The following is a 22913-nucleotide window of genomic DNA, read 5'->3' as shown; positions in this document are numbered from 1 at the left end:
GTCTGATCAGCCAGGGGTTCTGGGGGTTCCTTTCTCTGCTCTCGTTTTATTTTTGAGCGTACCCCTGTTTTTTGAACCCCCCCCACAAAGAACGAATTGCTCCCTGAGAGATCTCCTGATTATCTAGACTGTACCAAGCCTTCTGATGTTCTTGCTGCTTCTGCCTCTGCTGCTGCCTTGGGGGCTGGTAAGAATCCCTCTGTGAAACTTTCTGTACTTTTATTTTATTATTTTTAGCTGCTGGCTCTGTCTCCCCAGCACACAGACTCAAGCTAAACCTTGGTCTGTGTTTTAAAACATCTCTCTTAAACTCCGTGGCACTCTGCCACTAAAAGTAAGTTTGTGCTGCTGCTAAGCTCTGCTCCTGTGGGCTTTGCCTTGGACTCACTGTTTTCAGCTGTATCCACTGCTGCAGCCACCTCCCTTGGCTTCCTTGGGGGCTGCCTTGGGAGCTGTATTCTGGGCACATACCACTCTGCCCTGTGTAACTTTCCCATAGCATAAGGTGCACCATAGGTTTTGTTTCTTTAGTTTAATAAGTCATAGTTTGTTAAGATTATAAAGCTTGTAAGTCTCTCCTGCCTTGCTATAGTTCGTTGTTTTGTTGCTCCATATAGCTGCTTGTTGTAGTTTGCTTAGAATTGTGATATTTGTTGTTTTGCCTAGTCATTGGTTAAGATAGATTTAAACAGTCATTGCCTGATTGTATTCTGTACCTGTTTTGTTACTATGTAGAAGCTGCTTGTCATTTTATGTAAGTTTAATTAAGTTAGAGGATAGATAAGGTTCTTGCTGCTCCAATCTCCCCCTCTGAACTTCCCAAACCCCCTGCTGCTTTTTCCCCCTGTGTCTGTATCACCATCTGAACTTCCCAAATTCCCCCCCCACACACACACACACACACACTGCTCTGTTGTCCTTACCTCGCAGGGCTTCAGAGTCTCTCGCTGCTTGCAGCTGCATCTCTCATCAGTTGCCACTATCATTCCCCCCCCACACTGTGTCTTGACCCAGCCTTTGGGCACACTCTTGCTATCACAGCCTCACAAATGAAGTCTACACTGCATAATTTCACTTATCACCCATATTGTATTATTGCACTGTGATTCACATTCTACTTCCACCTTTCTGATATACTTTGTATTTGCATTAATACTATTGTGTTACATTGTGTATAAGGCCACCAACCACTTAATACATTCTATCTAAGATTGTTGACCATTCTATATAGAAGCTACCATTTTATTCTGCATCTCTTTTTGGTATGTTTTACATTCCACACTGTATCTAGAGCTGTTCCTATATAAAGTTGAGTTGCTTATTAACTGTACTGTATCCCATTGTGCTAAACCCCACTTAGTGTACCCCACTGTTAGAACTCCCTACACTGTTCAATAAGAACCCCCCCTCACCATCATTGTCTATTGTAAACCCCCTATACACCCCATCCCATCGTATTTCATTGTTAAATTCTCACCACTTCCTTTTTCTTTTAATAAAGAAATTAATTGGCACCCCACCCGTGTGGTAATTGCTCCCCAAGATCCCATATAACTGCTGGCAGGGACAAAGTCATCAGTTTACCCAAAAACAAATCTAGTGTTCTCCCTTGAACCATTGTTGTTTTCCTTCAACAACAACACCACCATCAACAAAAAAAACACCTTAACAACGCTCAAGTAAGTGCTCTGATGAATGGATCCAAACCCTGCATCAGTTTCACTAAGACTTCATCTTCTCCTGACTGATTGTGCTGGGTGCTCTCCCTTTCTCCAGCACTCAGGACCCTGAACTATCACCATCACCTGGGAACCCTGACCAGTTCAAGCTTTATGGAGTGCTAAGATCCCTCCCTCTCTCTGCTTTCTTTTCGACCTCAGGTATAACTTTTTAACCCTGACGTGTTTGATTGGGTATAGCTTTCTATATATGACCTCTGTAATCTTTTATAAAGTAACAGTTATGTTTGTTTAGGCTCTCCTTGTGTGGTTATCACTATTATTCAATAAATAACTTTTATGATTAAGCTGGTTGCTTCCCTCCCTATCTCTCTGAACTTTACTCTTCTGTGTTTCTGGCTTCCCATTATTCTGCAGCAATGCTACTCTTACCTAAGCTAAAGATCCTTGTAGTGCCCAAAAATCCGATGGGGTTTGTTCATCAAGTGGGTTACTACCAGAACAATTGTAACGTGGAAGTAGGGATAGGGACGTGCTGAACCTGTGACAGATGAGAGTGGAAGTGCTGCTTTACTCAGGCTACTGAGTCCAGGGGCATATAAGGCTGGCAGTTTGGAAGTGCTGATTGACCTGGTCCACTCAGATTTGCTCTGTTTCCGTGTGTGTGTGTGCAAGCCTGCATGCCAGCTGTTTCTGGGGCTGGAGGAACCCAGCCCTGGGGAACCCTGGTCCTGCAGGATAGCTCCATTGGGAGGGGACTTGCAGAAGGGAGATGTAGGGCTCCACATGAAGACACAAGTGACACAAGCAGTACATTGATAGAATTACAGAAACATCCCGTCTGTCCCCCTCCCCCCAGAAGAGTAACCATAAATAAATAAGCATACCCCAAAGTAATGGGCAAATCTGGTAACAGGTAGCAAAAAACCATGGTGAGAGAGGGGAGAGAAGAAGGAGGAATTAGGTGGAGGAAACCCCTCAACTTTTATCCTAGCAATTAGGGATGTAAAAACTTCAAGTGCCTGATAATGAGAAAGATTTAAAAAAGGGATCTGCTTCCTCTCATGTGGGTGCCCTAACCACTGCGATATGGGATACTTGATATTTGTGTATCTCAATCTCTCCTAATGGACCCTTAATTCCTTTCTGCATCTTGACCCAGCTGGGGATCACAGTCATTATTAATGGTTGTGAGTGAACAGAGACATTAACAGTGATGAGTCCGATAAGATACTCCAGATATTAAATAGGGTTTTCAACAAAACACTCTATAAGAACTACAGAATGTAATAGACAAAGATGTTCTTTTCATAGAACTGACCAGATCCTCAAGTGGTATGAATTAGCCATAGGTCCATTGCAGTCAGCGGGTCAGATTGAAAGAAATATTGGCCTAGAGCGAGAGAGAGCATCTGCATGAATGGCTCTAGATCCTGGTGCTTCTAGCACTCACCCTAGCTGGAGACCTACATTTGACAGGTTGGATCACAGAAACCCCCTTGGGGCTGTCAACTGATGTGCCCAGACTACTTTTGCCCCAGCTCTCCTGCCCTGGCAACTTGGGACTTCAGTTCGCTGCCTGGCTTGATCCAGACGCACTAGCCTGCTGCAAACTCTCAGACCCAGGTCTGAGCCACATCCCCCAACAGCTGCAGCCTAAACTGAAAGCAGCTTAAGAAGTGTTCCTGTCCTCAACACTCAGATGCCCAAATCCCAGTGGATTCAAACCCCCAAATAAATCCAATGTACCCTGTATAAAGCTTTCATAAATTGTTTGCCCTGTATAGCACTGATAGAGATATATGCACAGCTGTTCCCCCCCCACCCCCTGGTATTAATACCTACTCTGGGTTAATTAATAAGTAAATAGTGATTTTATTACATACAGAAAGTAGGATTTAAGTGGTTCAAAGTAACATAAAATAAACCCTGCAAGTCTATGCCTAATACAGTAAGATAACTGAATACAGATAAAACCTCACCCTCAGAAGGGTTCCAGTAACCTTGCTTTTACAGACTAGTCTCCTTCTAGTCTGGGTCCAGCAAACACTCACACCACCTGTAGTTACTGTCCTTTTTTCCAGTTTCTTTCAGGTATCATTGGTTGTGGAGAGGCTCTCTCGTGAGCCAGCTGAAGACAAAATGGAGGGGTCTCCTAGGGGCTTAAATAGACTCTCTCTTGTGGGCGGATACCCCTCTCTCCCCCTGTGTAGAATTCCAGCTACAAGATGGAGTTTTGGAGTCACATGGGAAAGTCACATGTCCATGCATGACTCAGAACTTACAGGTAGCAGCCATGGTTCACATGCTACCTTGAACGTCCTCATGTAGATTTATGTGGATTGGAGACTTCCAAGAGCACTTAACTTGCAAATTCCTTTCTAAAGAAGCTGACCAAATGCCTTACTAAAGCTATTTAAAAACCAAACAAGTATACAGCCAATATTCATAACATTGAATACAACAATAACACATGCATACAAATAGGATGAATATATTCAGTAGATCATAATCTTTACATAGATATGTTACATGGCATATGCAGCATGAAACATATTCCAGTTATGTCATATACACATTCATAAGCATATTTCCATAAAGCCTTATGGGGTGCAACATCTTACCAGGATCCCATCCTCTTTGCTCCAGTGTCTCTTTTACCCAATGGGGATGTGGCCTGCTGAGTTCAATGGAGCCACAGTGATTTAGACCAGCTGAGGCTTTGGCCCAGAATGTCAGATACTGAGCTGAGAATCTCCAAAAACACGTTATCCACAGTTCTATGCAATTTTTTATTTTTTTTAAATAACATTGACACTACTTGAGAAATTTGAATTTCTCCAATGTTTTCTCTACAGCTGTTTTCACCTCCTTGTTTTTCAGGCAGTAGATGATGGGGTTTAACATGGGGGTTAAGATGCTGTACTGGATGGAGAACATTTCATCGAGCACCACAGAGGAGACTGAGCTGGGTTTTGTGTACTGGAAAAAAGCTGTCAAGTACAACAAACCAACCACAATCAGGTGGGAGCTGCAGGTGGAGAAGGCTTTATGCCTGCCCTCCGTAGAGCGTATGCTCAGGATAGTGGAGATGATGTGAATGTAGGAGATCAGGGTGAAGAGGAAGGAGCTCAACCCAAATACCACAGCAGAAGTAAGAAGGACCACTTGATTGGTGAAGGTCTCAGTGCAGGACAGCTGTAACAGAGAAGGGAGCTCACAGCTAAAATGGCTGATTTGATTGGGCCCACAGAAATGCAACTTGAGAACAAAAACAGTGTTAAGCAGGGCATCAATGAAGCCTATTGCCCATGCACCACTCACCAGATGAACACAGATCCCTTTGTTCATTGTATTCATGTAATGCAATGGATCACAGATGGCAGCATAGCGGTCATAAGCCATTGCTGAGAGAATAGAAATTTCAGTAGCAGCCATCAGGAAAATGAAGAACACCTGTGCAATGCAGCTATTGACAGATATGGTTTTGTGCTCTGCTAGGAAATGCACCAACATATTAGGAACAATCGCCGAGGAATAGCAGATATCAACAAAGGATAAATGAGACAGGAAGAAGTACATTGGGGTGTGAAGGTGAGAATCAGCTCTTATCACCACCATGATCACTATATTACCACCCAGAGTGATTAGGTAAATAACTAAAAAAAGCAGAAAGAGGAAAATCTGCATCTGTGGGTCACTGGAAAGTCCCAGGAGGATAAATTCGGTCACTGTGGTTTGATTTTTCATTGTCAGTTATTCAGGAAATCTGTGACCTGGAAGACCAGAAAAAAAATGAAATTAACACTTTTCATTAAAATAAATTGAAATAGTATGTGGAGATCATCAGTTACATAGGATGAATGTGAACAGAATCATATTCCATTCTGTAAAATGTGTGTTTTAACTATACTAAATTTAGAGAGAGAGAGAAAGAGAGATGGTATCTGTGTGTTTTAAATAGACAAATTAGGCTGGATTCACAAAAGGACGTGTGCACCTAACCACCACTTTAGGTGCCTAAATCTGAGAATCAGGTCTTACTGGTATTCACAAATATCCCGTTCAGCTGTGACTAAGGGATAGTCTGATGTGAGGCTCCCTCAATCTCTCGTCTTGAAGCTGTACCTCTGTGGATACATCATAAAAGAGGCAGTGTAGGGTGGGGTGGCTGTTCAAGCCACCAGGCTATAGAGGAATGTATTCTCTCTCTGCAATCTGGCCTTATGACTTCAATAGAGCTACAGCTGTGTCACACAAGAATGGGATTGGGCAGACTGGTTACAATGAAACTATGGCCAATTTACAATAGCTGGACATCTGGCCAAATCTAGAAAAATAATTACACTCTGTCAGTTGTTCTAGACTATTTTGTTGAAAACACAAATTAATACCTGTATTATATAATTGGATTCTTACCTATTACAATCATTAGGATTTTTCAAGAAGAAGAAGAATCACAGAACTGGATGGAACCACAAGAGGTCATCTAGTCCAGTTCCCCACACTCAGGGCAGGACTAAGTATTATCTAGACCATCCCTGACTGGTGTTTGTCCTGACAGGTTCTCTTAAAAATCTCCAAAGATGCAGATTCCACAATCTTCCTAGGCAATTGATTCCAGTACTGAACCACTCTGACAGGAAGTTTTTCCTAATGTGCAACCTAAACCACCCTTGCTGCAATTTAAGCCCATTGCCTCTTGTCCTATCCTCAGAGTTTAAGAACAATTTTTCTCCCTCCTCCTCATAACAACCTTTTATGTACTTCAAAACTGTTATCATGTCCCCTCTCACTCATCTCCTCTCCAGACTAAACAAAAACATTTTTTTCAATCTTCCCTCGTAGGTCATATTTTCTAGACCTTTAATCATTTTTTGTTCCTCTCTGGACTTTCTCCAATTTGTCCACATCTTTCCTGAAATGTGGCACCCAGAATTGGACACAATACTCCAGTTGAAGGCTAATCATCATGGAGTAGAGTGGAAAAATTACTTCTCGTGTCTCACTTCCATCACTCCTGATAATACATTCCAGATTGATGCTTTTTTTGCAACAGTGTTACACTGTTCACTCATATTTCACTTGTGATCCACTATGAGCCCCAGATCCTATTCCACAGTACTCCTTCCTTGGGAGTCATTTCTCATTTTGTATGCGTGCAACTGATTATTCCTTCCTAAGTTGAGTACTTTGCATTTGCCCTTATTTAATTTCATCCTGTTTACTTCAGACCATTTCTCCAGTTTGTCCAGATCATTTTGAATTATAATCCTATCCTCCAATGCACTTGCAATCCCTCCCATCTTGGAATTATCCTCAATTATCCTCAAGCTTTATAGGTGTACTCTCTATGCATTATCCAAACCGGACCAAGAACCGATCCCTGCGGGACCCCACTAGTTATACACTTCCAACATGACTGTGAAGCACTGAAAACTACTCTCTGGGAACTGTTTCCCAGCCAGCTATGTACACACTTTATGCTAGCTCAATCTAGGTTGTATTTCTCTAGTTTGTTTATTAGAAGGTTATGAGACACTATCAGGAAGAAATGAATATGACCATCAAACATTATCTCGATATAGTGACATAATTTTGAAAAGAGGGACCTGATAGAAAATCAATGGGACTTTTGCTCCTAACTCACTGAAACTCCAACTCAATGGGATTTTTGACTCAATTTTCTGCATGTCTGAATATCAGGCTGTACATACAGTAGAGAAATTATCCTCCCCATACAACCCTAGAGAGAAACTGAACCTTTCCTCCATTATCAGCTCATGAGACAAATGCCTAAGCAAATAGATGGACCTTGTACTAGAACCTGAATGTCAACACAGGCAGATTCTGTGCACAGAAAAATTCAATTCCAAGAGAATTTTCCAGAGAATGCCCTTCCCCTGACCTTCCTCCCCACACACACACACAGCTGCTCTCAGCTATCTCAGTGCTGCCTTGAGAAAGAGAGAGAAAGAGAGAGCTGGGCGATTCAAGTAAATAATTTTTACCAACCATGGTCCCTGTGCTGAAACCGAGTCTGTGTGAGCAGACTGCTTCAGCAAGGCAGAAGTAAATGGGACTCAAGAGACTCCCCCCTTGATAAGAGGGGCAGAATCTGGTCCTTTGAAATGAAAAGGTTACAAAAATTTAAAAGGAATAAAAATATGAATCAACTCACCTGCCTTTTAAGCACAGATCATAAATATGGTGAGATCATTCTGGCCTGTGATTTTCTCTTTTCTTAGTCTATCTACCTCCTTATTGATTTGTCTATCTAGGCTGTCTGTCTCTGGAATACAGCATCCAAGGAGATCCAATATTCTTTACCTGGAGCAGTGAAACCCCTCAAGGTGTGTAGGGTTATCAGTAGGAGTGAAGCAAAGAGCTTTTCCTTAGCTGACTACAAAGCTAGGAGCTGATTCTTGAGAGTTGTTTAAATACCGTCTTGTTCCCCCTGGGACAATCCCTGGAGTTCACTCTCTGTAACAAGCTCCCAGTAACATTGTGCTGTGTCAGCCCTTGAGCAATGATATATTGTACCTTAGAATGAGAGCATTGAGGCTTGGGTTATCATATGCATCCAAGTGACAGTCAATTTAGGCTCAGATTCATAAAGCAGCTGAAGGAGTTAGATGCACAAATAGCAGCACATTTCCTCTCCCTTAAACTCCTTTGAAGGTCCTAGTCTTCATGTATAATTACCACAAGAGCATTCTCCCACTTCAACCTCTCTAACCACTCTGTGACAGACTTGAAACTGGCAATTTTGCAACAAAAAAACTTCAAAAACAGACTCCAAAGAGAAACTGCTGAACTTGAATTAATATGCAAACTAGATACTATTAACTGTGGCTTAAACAAAGACTGGGAATGGTTGGGTCATTACACCAATTGAATCTATTTCCCTATGTTAAGTTCTCCTCACACCTTCTATGGGCCATCTTAATTATCACTTCAAAAAGTTTTTTTTCCTCCTGCTGATGATAGCTCATCTCAATTGATTAGACTCTGCCTGTTGGTATGCATACTTCCACCTTTTCATGTTCTCTGTATGTATAAATATCCCCTGTCTGTGTGTTCCATTCTATGCATCCGAAGAAGTGAGCTGCAGCTCACGAAAGCTCATGCTAAAATAAATTTGTTAGTCTTTAAGGTGCCACAATTACTCCTGTTCTTTTTTCAAGTAACTATGTAAACACATTCTTAAGAGATGGTACAAGAGCACACTGTCCCCTCATAAAATAAGGATGGGATGACAGGATAATGGGTGAGGATATTTTGTTCTATCTAGCAGGTACCAGGATAAGGGTGGTAACTAACAGCATCTACAGTGTAAAACATCCCTTGTTTGTATCATTGGATAAAAGAAGAAGTCCTATGAGGGGCATATTTGTATCGGCCGAGGGGACAGGACCCTGGTGTCCCATCTTGTCACAGAAATACACGTGTTAGTGTCCCTGAACCCCCTTGGACAGGACACTAGTGCCATGCTTTGCTGACAATAAACCTGGCCGAGAGCCTTTCCCACCGAACCGAGCCTGTGGTCTTTCTTTAGGAATAAAATCGAGGTCTGCTGAATTGGTAAGCTGCATTCCCTGCTCGTGCAGCTGGCACAGGAGCTCCAAGAACAGCAGCACCGAGCAGCATTAACAACTTAGCAGCCTTAACAACTCTCCTCAGCACTAACAACTTGGTCTATAAGGTATTTTGGGGCAGGGCTTTCTAAGCGTCTCTGAAGCTGGTTTGCTTTGTAAAGTCAGCAGCACATCATAGCAGGAGAAACACATGGCTCTAACACAGCCATGGTGGCACTTGGAATGGGTTTCCATCTTGAATGGTCCTTTGCAAGTCTTCTTCCTTTCAAAAGAATCAGGATGGGATGATTTAGGTTTCTTAAATCCCACAAAATTGTATCTTTCAGTCACATTCATGGTTGCACTGGTGCTCTACTTCCTTCTTCCTTATCTCTATTAACCTTCTGTGAAAGCATACTGTCTCCTGAACATTGCACATACCCCCACCATTGCAGTCGTCTTCTTCTCAGCTAATGCAAGACTGTATCTTGCTGGGATTATTTAAGTATCTTCCTGCTTGTGACAAAATCAAATCAATGGATGTCAAGGATATGTCATAACTTTTGACACTGAAAACTGTTTAATTTCCTCTCCTGAGCTGTTTTTAATGAATATGTTTCTGCTCCATATAACAGAGTTGTCATCAATATCATATTGAATACTTGTCTCTTAGTTTTCACATACATTCTGCCTCCCAAACAGAGGCCCTTGAAGATGCTGAAATGTCATTGGCACAAGACCCATCAGATGTGTGACTTCTTCAGATACAGAAACTCATTCCATCAAACAACTACCCAGATAGAAAAATCTTTTTACCCATTCAATGTGGTTGCCATCTATATGCACCATCAGCAGGTCATGAGTAACCCCATGGCAAAAGAAATTGCCCATCCAAATTGATATGTTTGTAAGTTACCACATGGCTCTTTCTAAGCAAGCATGTTTTATTCATAAGGTAAAACCACTCCAGAGAAAACATTAAAAATAATAAAAGAATCTATACATATTCTAATAAGCTTACCAGTGATTACCCCCAACTGCAGCCTGGGCTCTGGGAGAAGCTCTCCTTCAATCTCCACCAAGGATTTTTCCTGCTGTTTCAAGTACATCACACCCTCAGCTCAGAACAAGGACAACTCCTGACTCTGTGAGTGACTCATTTATCCACTTTAGCTCTTTGACGAGACCTTGAAAATGTTATCAGCCAGACAATAGGTCTCTGCTCAAAATGCAGCTTCAAAATGCAGAATTCCAGAGCAGTCAGTCACATACCCTTCCTCCCTCCCCTAGAATTTCCTTGAAAATCCTCTTCACATGCCTTGTCCCCAAATGTCCTTTAAAGTTCCTAATGTCTCCCAGAGATTGCACTTGTTATATCCTTGGGGCAGCCGGTGTAGGAAGCAATCACTTGAGGCCAGAGAGCAGGCAGCTAACCAAAACCTCCATTTTATTTACAGATATACAGAGAGCTCACTCAGCTGGTTGAAACCGGCTGAGCTAACCCATAATAATCTAACTCAGTTGCCATAGCAAAAAAAACCATGACAACCAAATACACAACATATTCCTCCCCCCCTAATAAGAACATCCCCTAAATAAAACACACACTAGACTAGAGAAGGAGGGTAGACTGCCTCCATTCCCGGCTAAACCCTGGGGATTATTTTGCCCCATAACCGTGGGTTCGCCCTAGCTAAAGATCCAGCCGATGAGGAGGCCTTCTGTCTCTAGGTGGATTACGGCGAACTTCTGGTGTTGTTGCACCCTAAAGCACTAGGGGCTCAGGGTCCGCAGCACGAACAGGTGAGGAGGTGGTATCAGCTCGTGCTGGGCAAAGGGGTATCTCAGCCACCGGCAGTAATGGAGGAGAACAGTCAGAAACAGGTGACTCGTGATTCGGTCCCTCACCAGAAGAGGTGAAGTCAGACCCCTCAACTGCAGATGGGTCCTGAGGACAGGCATGACCTGGCAACAGCTGATCTACATGTCGCCACCAGGTAAGATTCTCTGCAGTCCGGACTGTGTAGGAAACAGGTCCTGTTTGAGTGATGACTGTGGCCGGAACCCATTTAGCTCTGGAAGTATAATTCCGAGCCAAAACTGGCTGTCCCGGGCTAAAGGTTCGGTCTTTTGCTCTGGGTGCCCGTCTGATGATTTGATATTGCTGCTGATGTTGCACAATTTGTCGGGGTTCAGAAGGTTTCAGCAGATCAAAGCAAGTGCGCAGCTGTCGTCCCATCATTAGAAAGGTTGGAGATGCGTGGGTCGTAGCATGAGGTGTGTTACTGTAGGAAAGTAAAAAGGTATCCAGACGCTTTTGAATGGAGTGTTGTCCCCTTGCTGATTTCAAAGCGTTTTTCATTGTCTGCACAAATCTTTCAGCTAATCCGTTGGTGGACGGATGATATGGTGCTGACGTGATGTGGTGTATCCCATTTGCCTTCATAAAATTTTGAAACTCCTGAGAAACGAACTGCGGTCCGTTGTCGCTCACAAGTTGTTCTGGCAGACCAAAACGACTAAAGAGTCCTCGTAGTTTTTGGATAGTACTCTCTGCAGAAGTGGACTGCATTATAGAGACTTCTGGCCATTTAGAATGGGCATCTATTGCCACCAAGAACATGCTTCCTTCAAGGGGGCCAGCAAAGTCAACGTGAATACGTTGCCACGGGTTTTCAGGCCAGTCCCATGGGTGTAGGGGTGCCCACTGGGGTGCATTCCTCACACCCTGACATGACACACAAGCTTTTGCCTTCTCTTCAATAGCGCTGTCCAGTCCAGGCCACCAAAAATAGCTTCGTGCAATTTCCTTCATGCGCACTATTCCACAGTGACCGGAATGTAGCTGTTCTAACATCTGTGATCTCAGTGGTGGTTGAATAATGACACGTCTCCCCCACAACAAACAACCAGATTGGACCGATAACTCGGTCCGCTTGGACATGTAGGGAACAAGGTCTGATGAGACCAGAGAGGTTTGTCGAGATTTTCAATGCATCACCAGGTCCATAACGTGGGACAATACTGGGTCAACGCGAGTTGCCTTCTTTATCCTTTTGGGCACTATCTTGGTGTTTGACCGGCAAAGGCAACCTTGAGAGGCCATCTGCATTGCCGTGCAGAGTGGATTTCCGATATTTGATTTCATATGTGTGTGCTGAAAGTAACAATGCCCAACGTTGCATACGACTAGCAGCTAATGGGGGAATGCCTGTGTAGGGTCCAAAAATTGATGTCAGAGGTCGATGGTCTGTGAGAAGAGTAAACTTTCGCCCAAACAGGTACTGATGAAACTTCCGAATTCCAAAAACAATTCCTAATGCCTCACGTTCGATTTGGGCGTAGTTAGTTTCTGCTTTGCTTAGAGTGCGTGAAGCAAAAGCAATAGGTCTCTCTTCTCCTGAAGGCATAATATGTGACACGACTGCTCCCACTCCATAAGGGGAGGCATCGCAGGCCAATTGCAGGGGTAAGGATGGATCAAAATGCGTTAGAACTTCAGAATTTAGCAATGCATCCTTAGCTTTGTTAAACGCAACATCACAGGCTTCAGTCCACTTCCAGGCCTTGTTCTGCCCAAGGAGCTCATGAAGTGGTTTTAGCAGTGTGGCTAACTGTGAGATGAACTTTCCATAATAGTTCAGGAGTCCTAGAAACGAGCGCAGCTGGCTTACATTTCGAGGTGGGGGAGCCTCCACAATAGCTTTAACTTTTGCAGGGGCCTTATGAAGACCTGCAGAATCAATGATGTGTCCCAAATATTCAACAGAGGGCTTGAAGAATTCACACTTGTCTTTGCGAACTCGTAGGCCATACTCTTCCAGTCTTTCTAGGGTAGCCTCTAAATTCTTTAAGTGATCCTCTTCATTTCTTCCAGTGACCAGGATATCATCCAGATAGCACTGAACTCCTGACAAGCCACACAAGATCTGGTCCATAGCCCTCTGGAACAGGGCGGGAGCAGATGTTATTCCGAAGAGTAGGCGACAGTATCGATAAAGCCCCTTATGAGTCACAATAGTCAACAGCTCTTGGGACTTTTCATTGACGTGCATCTGTAAATATGCTTGACTCAGATCAATCTTACTGAACTTTTGTCCCCCAGCCAGGCCTGCGAAGAGGTCATCGATGCGGGGAAGCGGGTATTGCTCTGCACACAACACTGGGTTGACAGTGACTTTAAAATCACCGCAAATCCGGAGAGAGCCATCTTTCTTCACTATTGGAATGATAGGAGTGGTGCATGAGCTATGGGTAACTGGTATTAGGACTCCATTGGTGACCAGGCGCTCCAGGTCTGCTTCAACTTTTGGCCTGATGGCATATGGCACAGTTCGGGCTTTTAGATATTTTGGTGGACTGTCAGGTTTAATGTTCAATGTCACAGTGATTCCCTTCATACTTCCCAAATCATCTCCAAAAACAGCAGCATGTTTCCTTAGAATAGGGGTTAGACTGGTTTCTTCTTTAGTCATCCGGTGCACTTCTGCCCAGTTCAGTTGAATCTTCCCAAGCCAAGACCTACCCATTAAGGCTGGGTAGTCACCTCTCACCACAAACAGTGGCAATTTAGCCGCCTGTCCATTGAGCTCCACCTTAACATCAATAGTGCCCAACATGGGCACAGCTTCACCTGTATACGTCTTCAGAACAGTTTTTGTTGCCTTAAGCAGAAGATGCTGTAGCTTTTCCTTATACACAGTCTCAGGAACCAGCGAGACAGCTGCACCGGTGTCTAGTTCCATGCGTATAGGTTTGCCCTCCAATAAAGGGGTTACCCAGTATTCATGTGAGCCCGCTGCCAAAGACAAAACATGCAGTGGCACTTCCTCTTGTGAGGAGGTGTCACCTTGATCATCCTGGGTCTGCTCTAGGGTATGCAAGGTTCCTCTTTTTGTCGGCCAGACCACAGGCCTCTTTTTCTTTTGTTTACAGGCATACTCAATGTGTCCCTTTTTGCCACAGTGTCGACACACCAGGTCCTTACACCAGCATTCTGATGCCTGGTGACCCAGCTTACCACAGCGGTAACATTCTTGACTCTGCACCGTTTTGTGGGTCAGTTCTTGTGACACTTTTTGCACCCTAGGGGATGCACCGATGTATTGTGCCTCCCTTGTAGCCAGTTCCATGGAGACACCAATATCAACAGCCTTCTGTAATGTAAGCTGAGCCTCTGTCAGTAGGCGCTTCCGTATAGCTTCACTGCAGAGGCCACACACTAACCTGTCACGCAGGGCATCATTTAACATCTCTTTAAATTCACAGTGTTCTGCTAGCTTTTTTAAAATGGCTACAAATTGTACAACTGTTTCATCTTCCTTTTGGTCTCTTTCGTGGAACCTATATCTTTCAGCAATTACCAGTGGTTTTGGGGAGAAATGAGACCCCAGGATTTCCACAATGTCACTGTAAGATTTAGTCTCAGGCTTAACAGGGTGTAGTAAGCTGTGTAGCAGAGAGTAGGTTTTAGCCCCTACAACAGTTAAGAATATTGGCACCTTCTTCGCTTCTGTAATGTCATTTGCAATACCAAAAAGCTCAAAACGCTCAGTATACACATGCCACTGCTCTGTATTCTCATCAAAAGGCTCCAGGGGCCTGGTCAGAGTAGCCATGATTTTTAGTTTCACTTTCACAGTCAGTGCAAACAAGCAGCTTTTTTTGTTTGTTTGTTCTTTACCTTAACTTCTACTTCCTTCTGTTACTGGAGCAGCACCGAATCCCATCCTCGTCGCCAGTGTTATATCCTTGGGGCAGCCGGTGTAGGAAGCAATCACTTGAGGCCAGAGAGCAGGCAGCTAACCAAAACCTCCATTTTATTTACAGATATACAGAGAGCTCACTCAGCTGGTTGAAACCGGCTGAGCTAACCCATAATAATCTAACTCAGTTGCCATAGCAACAAAAACCATGACAACCAAATACACAACAGCACTAATCAGAACTTCCTCCTAAATGAGCTCCATAAAATACTGTAAGAGTACATAAATATTCACATTTTTAATACAACCAACTTCAAAGATATTTACCTTAATTCAATAAGGTTTAACTTAATTCATTAAAGTTTGGACAGGATGTTACAGGACACTTTCATATCTGTCACAGTGACAGTCTTGAAATATAGTGTCTCAACCTTTTACTGCACTTACTGGACTCAATCCTTCTTCCAGCCTTACTCCCATCTATATGGGATTGACTCTTTGTGTCCTAATCTATTCCAGTCTGTCTTTAACACTATTCCTTGGAAGCTCTGCAGCTAATCAAATAATTTACAATGACATCCATCCACCTAGTTCTGGGTCTACCTCCCCTCCCCTGTTATCTGATATTCTTTCCACATGGCCAAACCTGCTAAGCCTGGACTCCCTCAGCTTTTCTGTAACTGGTTCCACCTTCACACATCCCCTACTTTGTTCATTCCAAACATGGTCAATCCTTGTAACTACAAGCACCCATCTTAATGTTTTTATTTTTCCCAATGTATTCAAGATCTGCTCCTGGCTCTTGCTCATTACTCAGCATTCAGAGCCCTACCAAAGTGCAGGCCTAATTATCGACTTGTAGATCTCACTCTTCACTTCCATAGGGTTCGTGAAACCTCAGATGTTCATATAAATATTCACATAGTGCCCAGTCTTGCAAAAGGCTTACTCCAGTGAACAGGTAGAACAAATTAAGTGTGAGTACGGACCGCTGCCATCACTGTGAATCTCTCTGCACGATTGGGATGATACATACTGTTGTTTGGGCTCAAGGCTGCAGGTGGTCTAAAAGTGAAAGTCCTGCTCTCCTCAGATGGATATCTACATGCAGAAAGGCTATGGGGATCTGTGCATTTAGTCTAAACACTCTAGTGCATGCAGTATCATGTCTACAGAGAAGAAGAAATGCACAAAATCCAGAATAGCTGAATGGAAAAAGCCCATTCAGTCACGTCATTCTTTCTTTCTTTCTTTCTTTCTTTCTTTCTTTCTTTCTTTCTTTCTTTCTTTCTTTCTTTCTATAGAATTTGCATAAGATGATGGGGGTCATTTGGTGCAGCAGTGCCGGGATAGTTTTCCATGCATGTGCAGATGGTATGAAGAAGACACATGGTTAGATTGTGGAACTCCTTGCCACGGGGATACACTGAGACCATAAATGTAGCAAAATTCAAAAAGAGATAGGGTATGAAAAAACATCCAGATTTATTATGATTAATTATGATAACATTGCTGAAAGGGATATTAAATATCATGTCTATTGTAAGGTTCTTAAATCTTCCTCTGAGCATACATCTGTTCCTGGTCACTGTCAGAAATGGGATAGCGGATTTAGATGGGAGGTCTGTCTCAGCATGGCTATTTTTATGGCTCTGTGACACAGATAATGACATTACAAGAAGAGAGCAGTCTTCTTCAGTAGCATCCTTGCCCCAGAGATCTCAAAATACTTTATGTGCATTAATATATTAACCTCTGCAATACATCTGCCCATTTATTTTCCTCAAATTAAAGAAGGTTATTACTATCAAGCATCTGTTAAACACCAACCAACTTCTAGTCTTTGTGCTTCAGATAAAATTAAAGAAAGTCCATGACCCAAAGGACTTAAATATAACAAATAAAGAACCTGGAAATACCACTTCTTCTTTTATTATTATTTATTTTATATTACAATTAGGTGAGATTAAGGCCTTGTCATGCTCGGTTCTGTACAAATGTTAGAGATGGTCTGAAAAAGAAATTTCCATCACCCAGTAAATTCCATATTTCATCATTTGGGCCACACTCAATCTTGTCATCACTCTCTGTTTTTCAGATTTCAAAATGTGGTTTCACCATGATAGAAAGTTCTTTTTTTTTTTTTTGCTGGAAAATCTATTATAACATTAAATACCAAGGTTTGGAGAAACATACTTGATGCACCCCTGATTCTACAGAAAACCAGTCTGTAATACAACCATTTACCCTCACACAAGTCAGTGTACCATAGTACTCATGAGCGCCGGAAGCCTTTTTGGCGCCCTAGGCAGCGGAAGGTCCCGCTCCCAAAATGGCGCCCCCGGCAGAGGCAGCAGAAGGTCCCACCCCAGAAATATCGCCGACAGCTGCGGTGACCGAACATCCGGCCGCTGCGGTTGCCGCTCCCCAAATGTCAGCACCCTAGGCGACCACCTAGGTAACCTAATGGGTTGCATCGGCCCTGATAGTATTGTTCCTCTATGTGGCACACTAAGCCCTCATACACCCCCCAATGGTGAAGCCGTATCCACAGCACTGATTGATGCAGTGAGTCAAAACCAGCGCCAAAGTCTATAAACATGATTGTAACATCCTTTGGTCACTCTAGGAACTTTTCAGTAACATTCTATCAAGTATGACACCTGGGTTTTCTCTTTAGTAATTGTAAAAAATGTTTCACGATCTGTCACTACTATGGTGCTTTTTGTAACACATAATGGAATGTGTATTTCACAAAACAGGTTTCTCTAGGAACTAGAACCTACCTCCCTAGGGGAAGAGGGAAGAAGCCCTTTCCAACAGTTGCCTAACACCTTACACTTAGTGTGTCTACAAGTCAGCTAGGGGTGTGATTCCCAGCTTATGCAGACTCACTCATTGTAGCTCTCATTGAAGTAACTCACTCTAAATAGTAATGTAGCTGCTGTAGTACAGGCAGTGGCACCTGTTGGCATGGACTAGGCATGTCAAATACATACCCATGAGGTTCATACATGTTTCTAGTCAGTGAAACTAGTCTGTGCCTCACTCACTGCTGTCCATGATACTACTGCTACACTGATAATTTTGGAATGCTAGCTCAATATACTGGGAATCCCACCACTAGCTCATAGTGTAGAAGCAGCCTTAATGAACATTGTGAGTCATTGTGTTAAAGGCTGTATCATGCTGCCTGGGGGACACTGGAAACAGTTTGAACAGGCTGGGTCACACCGGGGGAAGCTCACTGACTTATACAGACACACATGAGTATCTGGGCAGGCCAAGAGAATGCAAATCAGACAGGTTGTGTTCCTGTAATTTAAGAGCAAAGTCAAATTAATTTAGCTTTTAGTGTAATATGAGATTAGATGAGATTAAGTATGTGTGCAGGGCTCTGGCAGGAGCTGTCCTTCAACCCCTACCCAGGCATTTTCTTGTGGTTCCAAGGTCATTATATCACAGCTGAAACCAAAATCATCTCCTGACCCTCTGTCATTGACTTCTCCAGTATGGCTCTTTTAAGAGACCTTGACTAGGTAATCAGACAAACAATGGGTATCTGCTCAAAGTGTAGCTTAAGAAGAATGGATTTTAGGTGAGTCCATCCCGAAGAATTTCCTTGAAAATCCACTTCAGACATATTCTCCCAGAAAGTCCTTTGAAGTCCCCAATATCTCCCTGCAATTGCATTATTCATGTCTTCCTCCTAAAGAAGCACCATGCAATCCTACAGAAGTACATGAACATTTGCATTTTTAATGCAATGAAGTCCAAGGATGTGAAACTTAATTCAATAATGTTTGTTCAAGGATCTTGTTATATCTGCAATATAGTGTTTTGCACGCATGCACTCTATATTGCACTCGTGTAATATAGTTTCTGAACATCTTGCTGCACTTACTTAACTCGAATCTTCTTCTAACCTTACTCCCATCTATATGGGGTTGGTTCTTCACATCCTTCTTCCCCATTCCAGTCTGTCTTGAACGCTATTCTTTGGAAACTCTGCAGCTAATCATGTCCTTTAGTATGACACCCATCCATCTAGTTCTGGGTCTGCCAACTCTTCTCTTTCCCTCCACTTCTAAGTTTAACACCCTGTTTCCTATATATTCTTCCAATTTTTTTTCACATGGCCAAACCATCTATGCCTTGATTCCTCAGCTTTTCTATAACTATAACATTTCCCCTACTTCATTAGTTCCAAACATGGTCCATCCATGTAACTACAAGTATCCATCTTTACATTTTCATTTTCATTGTATTCAAGATCTGCTCCTGTCTCTTCCTCAATGTCCAGAATTCAGAGCCCAGTGAAAGTGCAGGCCTAATTAATATCTTGCAGATCTCACTTTTCAGTGTGGCAGGTTTAGTGAAAATACAAATGCTCATATAAATAGGCATAAAATGGCAAAAACCAGCAAGAACGTTACTCCTGTGAAGATGTTGTACACATGAATAATTTTATTGAAAATACATGTGAGTATCGACTCCTAGCACGAGTGTGAATGTATCTGCAGGGTGGGGATTGTGCATAATGTTGATTAGATTCAGTCCTGCGTGTGGACTATAAGTGGAAGTCTTCTAAGCCTCAGTTGGAGGTCTGAATGCAGACCGGCTGTAGGGGTATGTCCATTTAGACTAAACATTCAAGTACATGCAGTATCATGTCTGTAGAGAAGAAGAGAATCACAAAAACATAATAGGGAAACGAAGAAGCCCACTCAGTGGAGACCTCTTCGCTTTCTTCCTGTTTTCACAAGGTGAGGTTGATTGTTTGGTGAACCACTATTGGGAGCGTGTTCCATGAATGTGCTGATGGCATGAAGAAGAAACATAATTAGACAGTGGAACTTCTTGCCACATTTAGACTTTGAGGACCAAAAAATGTAGCAATATTGAGATAAGGTTTGGATAAGACAAATATTCAGGGGTATTATAATTAATTATGACAACATATTTTTAAAGGGATATAAACATCATGTTTCAGGGATTAAGCCACATAACTCAGTCACTGTCCCACATTAAACAATTTTAAACAAGGTTCAGACTTCACTTTGGAGAGATATCAGTCTGCTTAGTACCTTGGCAAACACACCGTTAAAAATCTCTTTTTATAACCTTTTATAAAAGACAAGAAGTAAAAATGCATTTGAACTGTAAAATATGAAATCAGGCTTTCATCTCTTGTTCCCTTTTTCTTGTGCTGGAGACAGTTTTTAAAAACAATTAGATAAGTTCATGGACGATAGGTCATCAATGGCGATTAGTCCAGAAGGCCAGAGAGGCAACCACATGTTCTGGGTGTCCCTAAACCCGAAGCTGGAACTGGGTGACAGGGGATGTATCACTCAATAAATGTCTGTTCTGTTCTTATTCTTTGAAGAATATGGCCCTGGCCATTGGAAGAAACACAATACTGGGCTAGATGGACTGTTGGTCTGACCGGGGATGGTCTTTCAGTTGTTCTTATGTTCTAACATGATAATAGGTGGTTCCCTAGTCAATGGGAGATGCTGAGGAGTGGGGTGTGTTCTAAGCCCTGCTGCTGCCAAAGAGTTCAGTCTCTATATGACTGTGAGGGAGACAAATCCTTTTGATTGTCATTCTCAGCTAGGAACCCTCTAAGCCCACCTAAGGGTTTTTGTTTCTTTTTTATATGAAGCTGGGGCTGGAGGAGGAGGAAGAAGGAATTAGAAGGAGGAGACCACTCATAAGTTTTATCCCAAAGGTCAGGGTAGTCACCTGGAATATGACAACCCCACTTGAAGTGCCTGATAAAGAGACAGGATTTAAACAGGGGATCTCTCCCCACCCATGTGGATGCCCTAACCACCGGGATACACTCATTTGGGCCTCTCTCTAACTCTCCTGTTCATGCCTAAATTCCCTAGGGAGTAAACCTATTGGCTCCAATGTTTATTATGTTATCCTTATTAGTTATTTTTGAAAATCCTTGAGATTTTAGTAGGATAGACTACGATAAGGGATAATAAATGGAGTTTCAATAAATTGGTCAAAAAAAAATCAAAATAACAGAGATTACTAGATCAAGAGAGATTATGTTTTTATAGAATTAGCCAGAATCTCAGCTGGCATAAATTGGCCATAGATCCCCTGAAGTCCGTGGGCCAGATTAAAGAGCTATCGAGATAGAGGAAATGTGTGACTGACGCTACAGCCCGGTGATCAGAGCACTCACCCTGGGTTTAGGAGACCCAAGAACCAGTCCCACGTGCTCTAGTGACTCTTGTACAACTGGGAATATGTCCCGCTGACTTCAATGCAGCCACACTCATTTAGACCAACTGAGGCTTTGTCCCAACATGTCCGTCAGTTCCCTGATATGAGAATTTCCCAAACACCAGTTATCCACAGTTCTGTGCTCTCTGATGTAAAAATATGTATTTTAATTTATTTAAGATCATCAACATTACTTGAGAAACTTTAATTTTCCCAGCATTTCCCTTAGAGCTGTTTTCACCTCCTTGTTTTTCAGGCTGTAGATGATGGGGTTTAACATGGGGGTCAAGACACTGTACTGGATGGAGAATATTTCATCCAGCACCACAGAAGAGACTGAGCTGGATTTTGTGTACTGGAAAAAAGCTGTGAAGTACAACAAACCCACCACAATCAGGTGGGAGCTGCAGGTGGAGAAGGCTTTTCGCCTGCCCTTTGCAGAGCGTATCCTCAGGATGGTGGAGATGATGTAAATGTAGGAGATCAGCATGAGGAGGAAGGAGCTTGACCCAAATAGCACAAAAGAAGTGAGAAGCACCACTTGATTAGTGAGGGTGTCAGTGCAGGACAGTTGTAACAGAGGAGGGATCTCACAGATGAAATGATGGATTTGGTTGGAGCCACAGAAATGCAACTTCAGAATAAAAACAGTGTTAAGAAGGGCATAAAAGAAGGCTATGATCCATGCCCCACTCACCAGCTGAACACAGATCCTTTTGCTCATTATCTCCATGTAACGCAATGGGTCACAAATGGCAGCGTAGCGGTCATAAGCCATGGCTGAGAGAATGAAAATTTCAGCACAAGCTGAGAGGAAAAAGAAGAATATCTGAGCAATGCAGCCATTGACAGAAATAGTTTTGTGCACTGCTAGGAAGTTCCTCAGAGCGTTAGGCACTGTGACGGAGGAATAGCAGATATCAACAAAGGATAAATGGAAAAGGAAGAAGTACATGGGGGTGTGAAGGTGAGAATCAGCTCTTATCACCACCATGATCACTATGTTACCACTCAGAGTGATTAAGTAAATAACTAAAAACACTGAGAAGAGGAAAATCTGCAGCTGAGGGTCACTGGAAAGTCCCAGTAGAATAAATTCTGTCACTGTGGTTTGATTTTTCATTGGCATTTATTCAGGAAAACTGTGATCTGGAAGACAAAACAAATGAAATGAACACTTTTAATAAAAGTAAATTTAAACAGCATGTGAAGTTAATCTCTCTGTAGCATGAATGTAAAGAGAGCCCTTTTCCAGGAAGTACATCGTGTATTTAAATAAAATAAAATTAAGTCGTATCATAAAAGTTAATTGAAATGGCATATAGAGATCATCTCTTCAGTTGGATGAATAGAAAGAGAGCTCTATTGTATCCTGTAAAATATATATTTTTAAACAGACAAGATTTAGAGAAAGCAACAGTGATAAGCTGGCTGGAATTTGTGTGTTGTACAGAGACAAAATGGGCCAGATGCACAACAGGACTTTAAGCACCTAAATTGCAGAATTAGGCCCCACAGGTATTGACAAAATCTGCACCCAGCTGGGACTATGGGACAGTCTGATGTGTGCCTCACTTTGTCTTTCCTGTTGAATCAGTTCCACTGTGGTTAAATAATTAAAGGGCATTGGAGAAAGGGGGTCTGGATACTGGATCTTCTGCATTTAAGGTGAGGGCTCTAACCACTTGTACATAAAGCAATTCTCT

At 42.6% G+C, this 22913-nt stretch overlaps 2 protein-coding genes across 2 annotated transcripts; both read right to left on the bottom strand.

The window, feature by feature from the left end:
• Positions 1-4496: 4496 nt before the first annotated feature.
• On the bottom strand, positions 4497-5429 carry LOC123346343 (olfactory receptor 8S1-like). The gene has a single exon (XM_044983676.1). The coding sequence runs from the start codon at positions 5427-5429 to the stop codon at positions 4497-4499; it is 933 nt and encodes a 310-aa protein (XP_044839611.1).
• Positions 5430-21397: 15968 nt separating this feature from the next.
• On the bottom strand, positions 21398-22336 carry LOC123346342 (olfactory receptor 1009-like). Its single transcript, XM_044983674.1, has one exon. It carries the CDS (start codon positions 22334-22336, stop codon positions 21398-21400), a length of 939 nt encoding a protein of 312 aa, XP_044839609.1.
• Between the last annotated feature and the right edge of the window lie 577 nt (positions 22337-22913).

This window comes from Mauremys mutica, chromosome 12 (assembly GCF_020497125.1).
Source record: "Mauremys mutica isolate MM-2020 ecotype Southern chromosome 12, ASM2049712v1, whole genome shotgun sequence".
NCBI lineage: Eukaryota > Metazoa > Chordata > Testudines > Geoemydidae > Mauremys > Mauremys mutica.
Note: the sequence above shows the minus strand (reverse complement) of the source record. Positions and strands in the feature narration are given on the sequence as shown.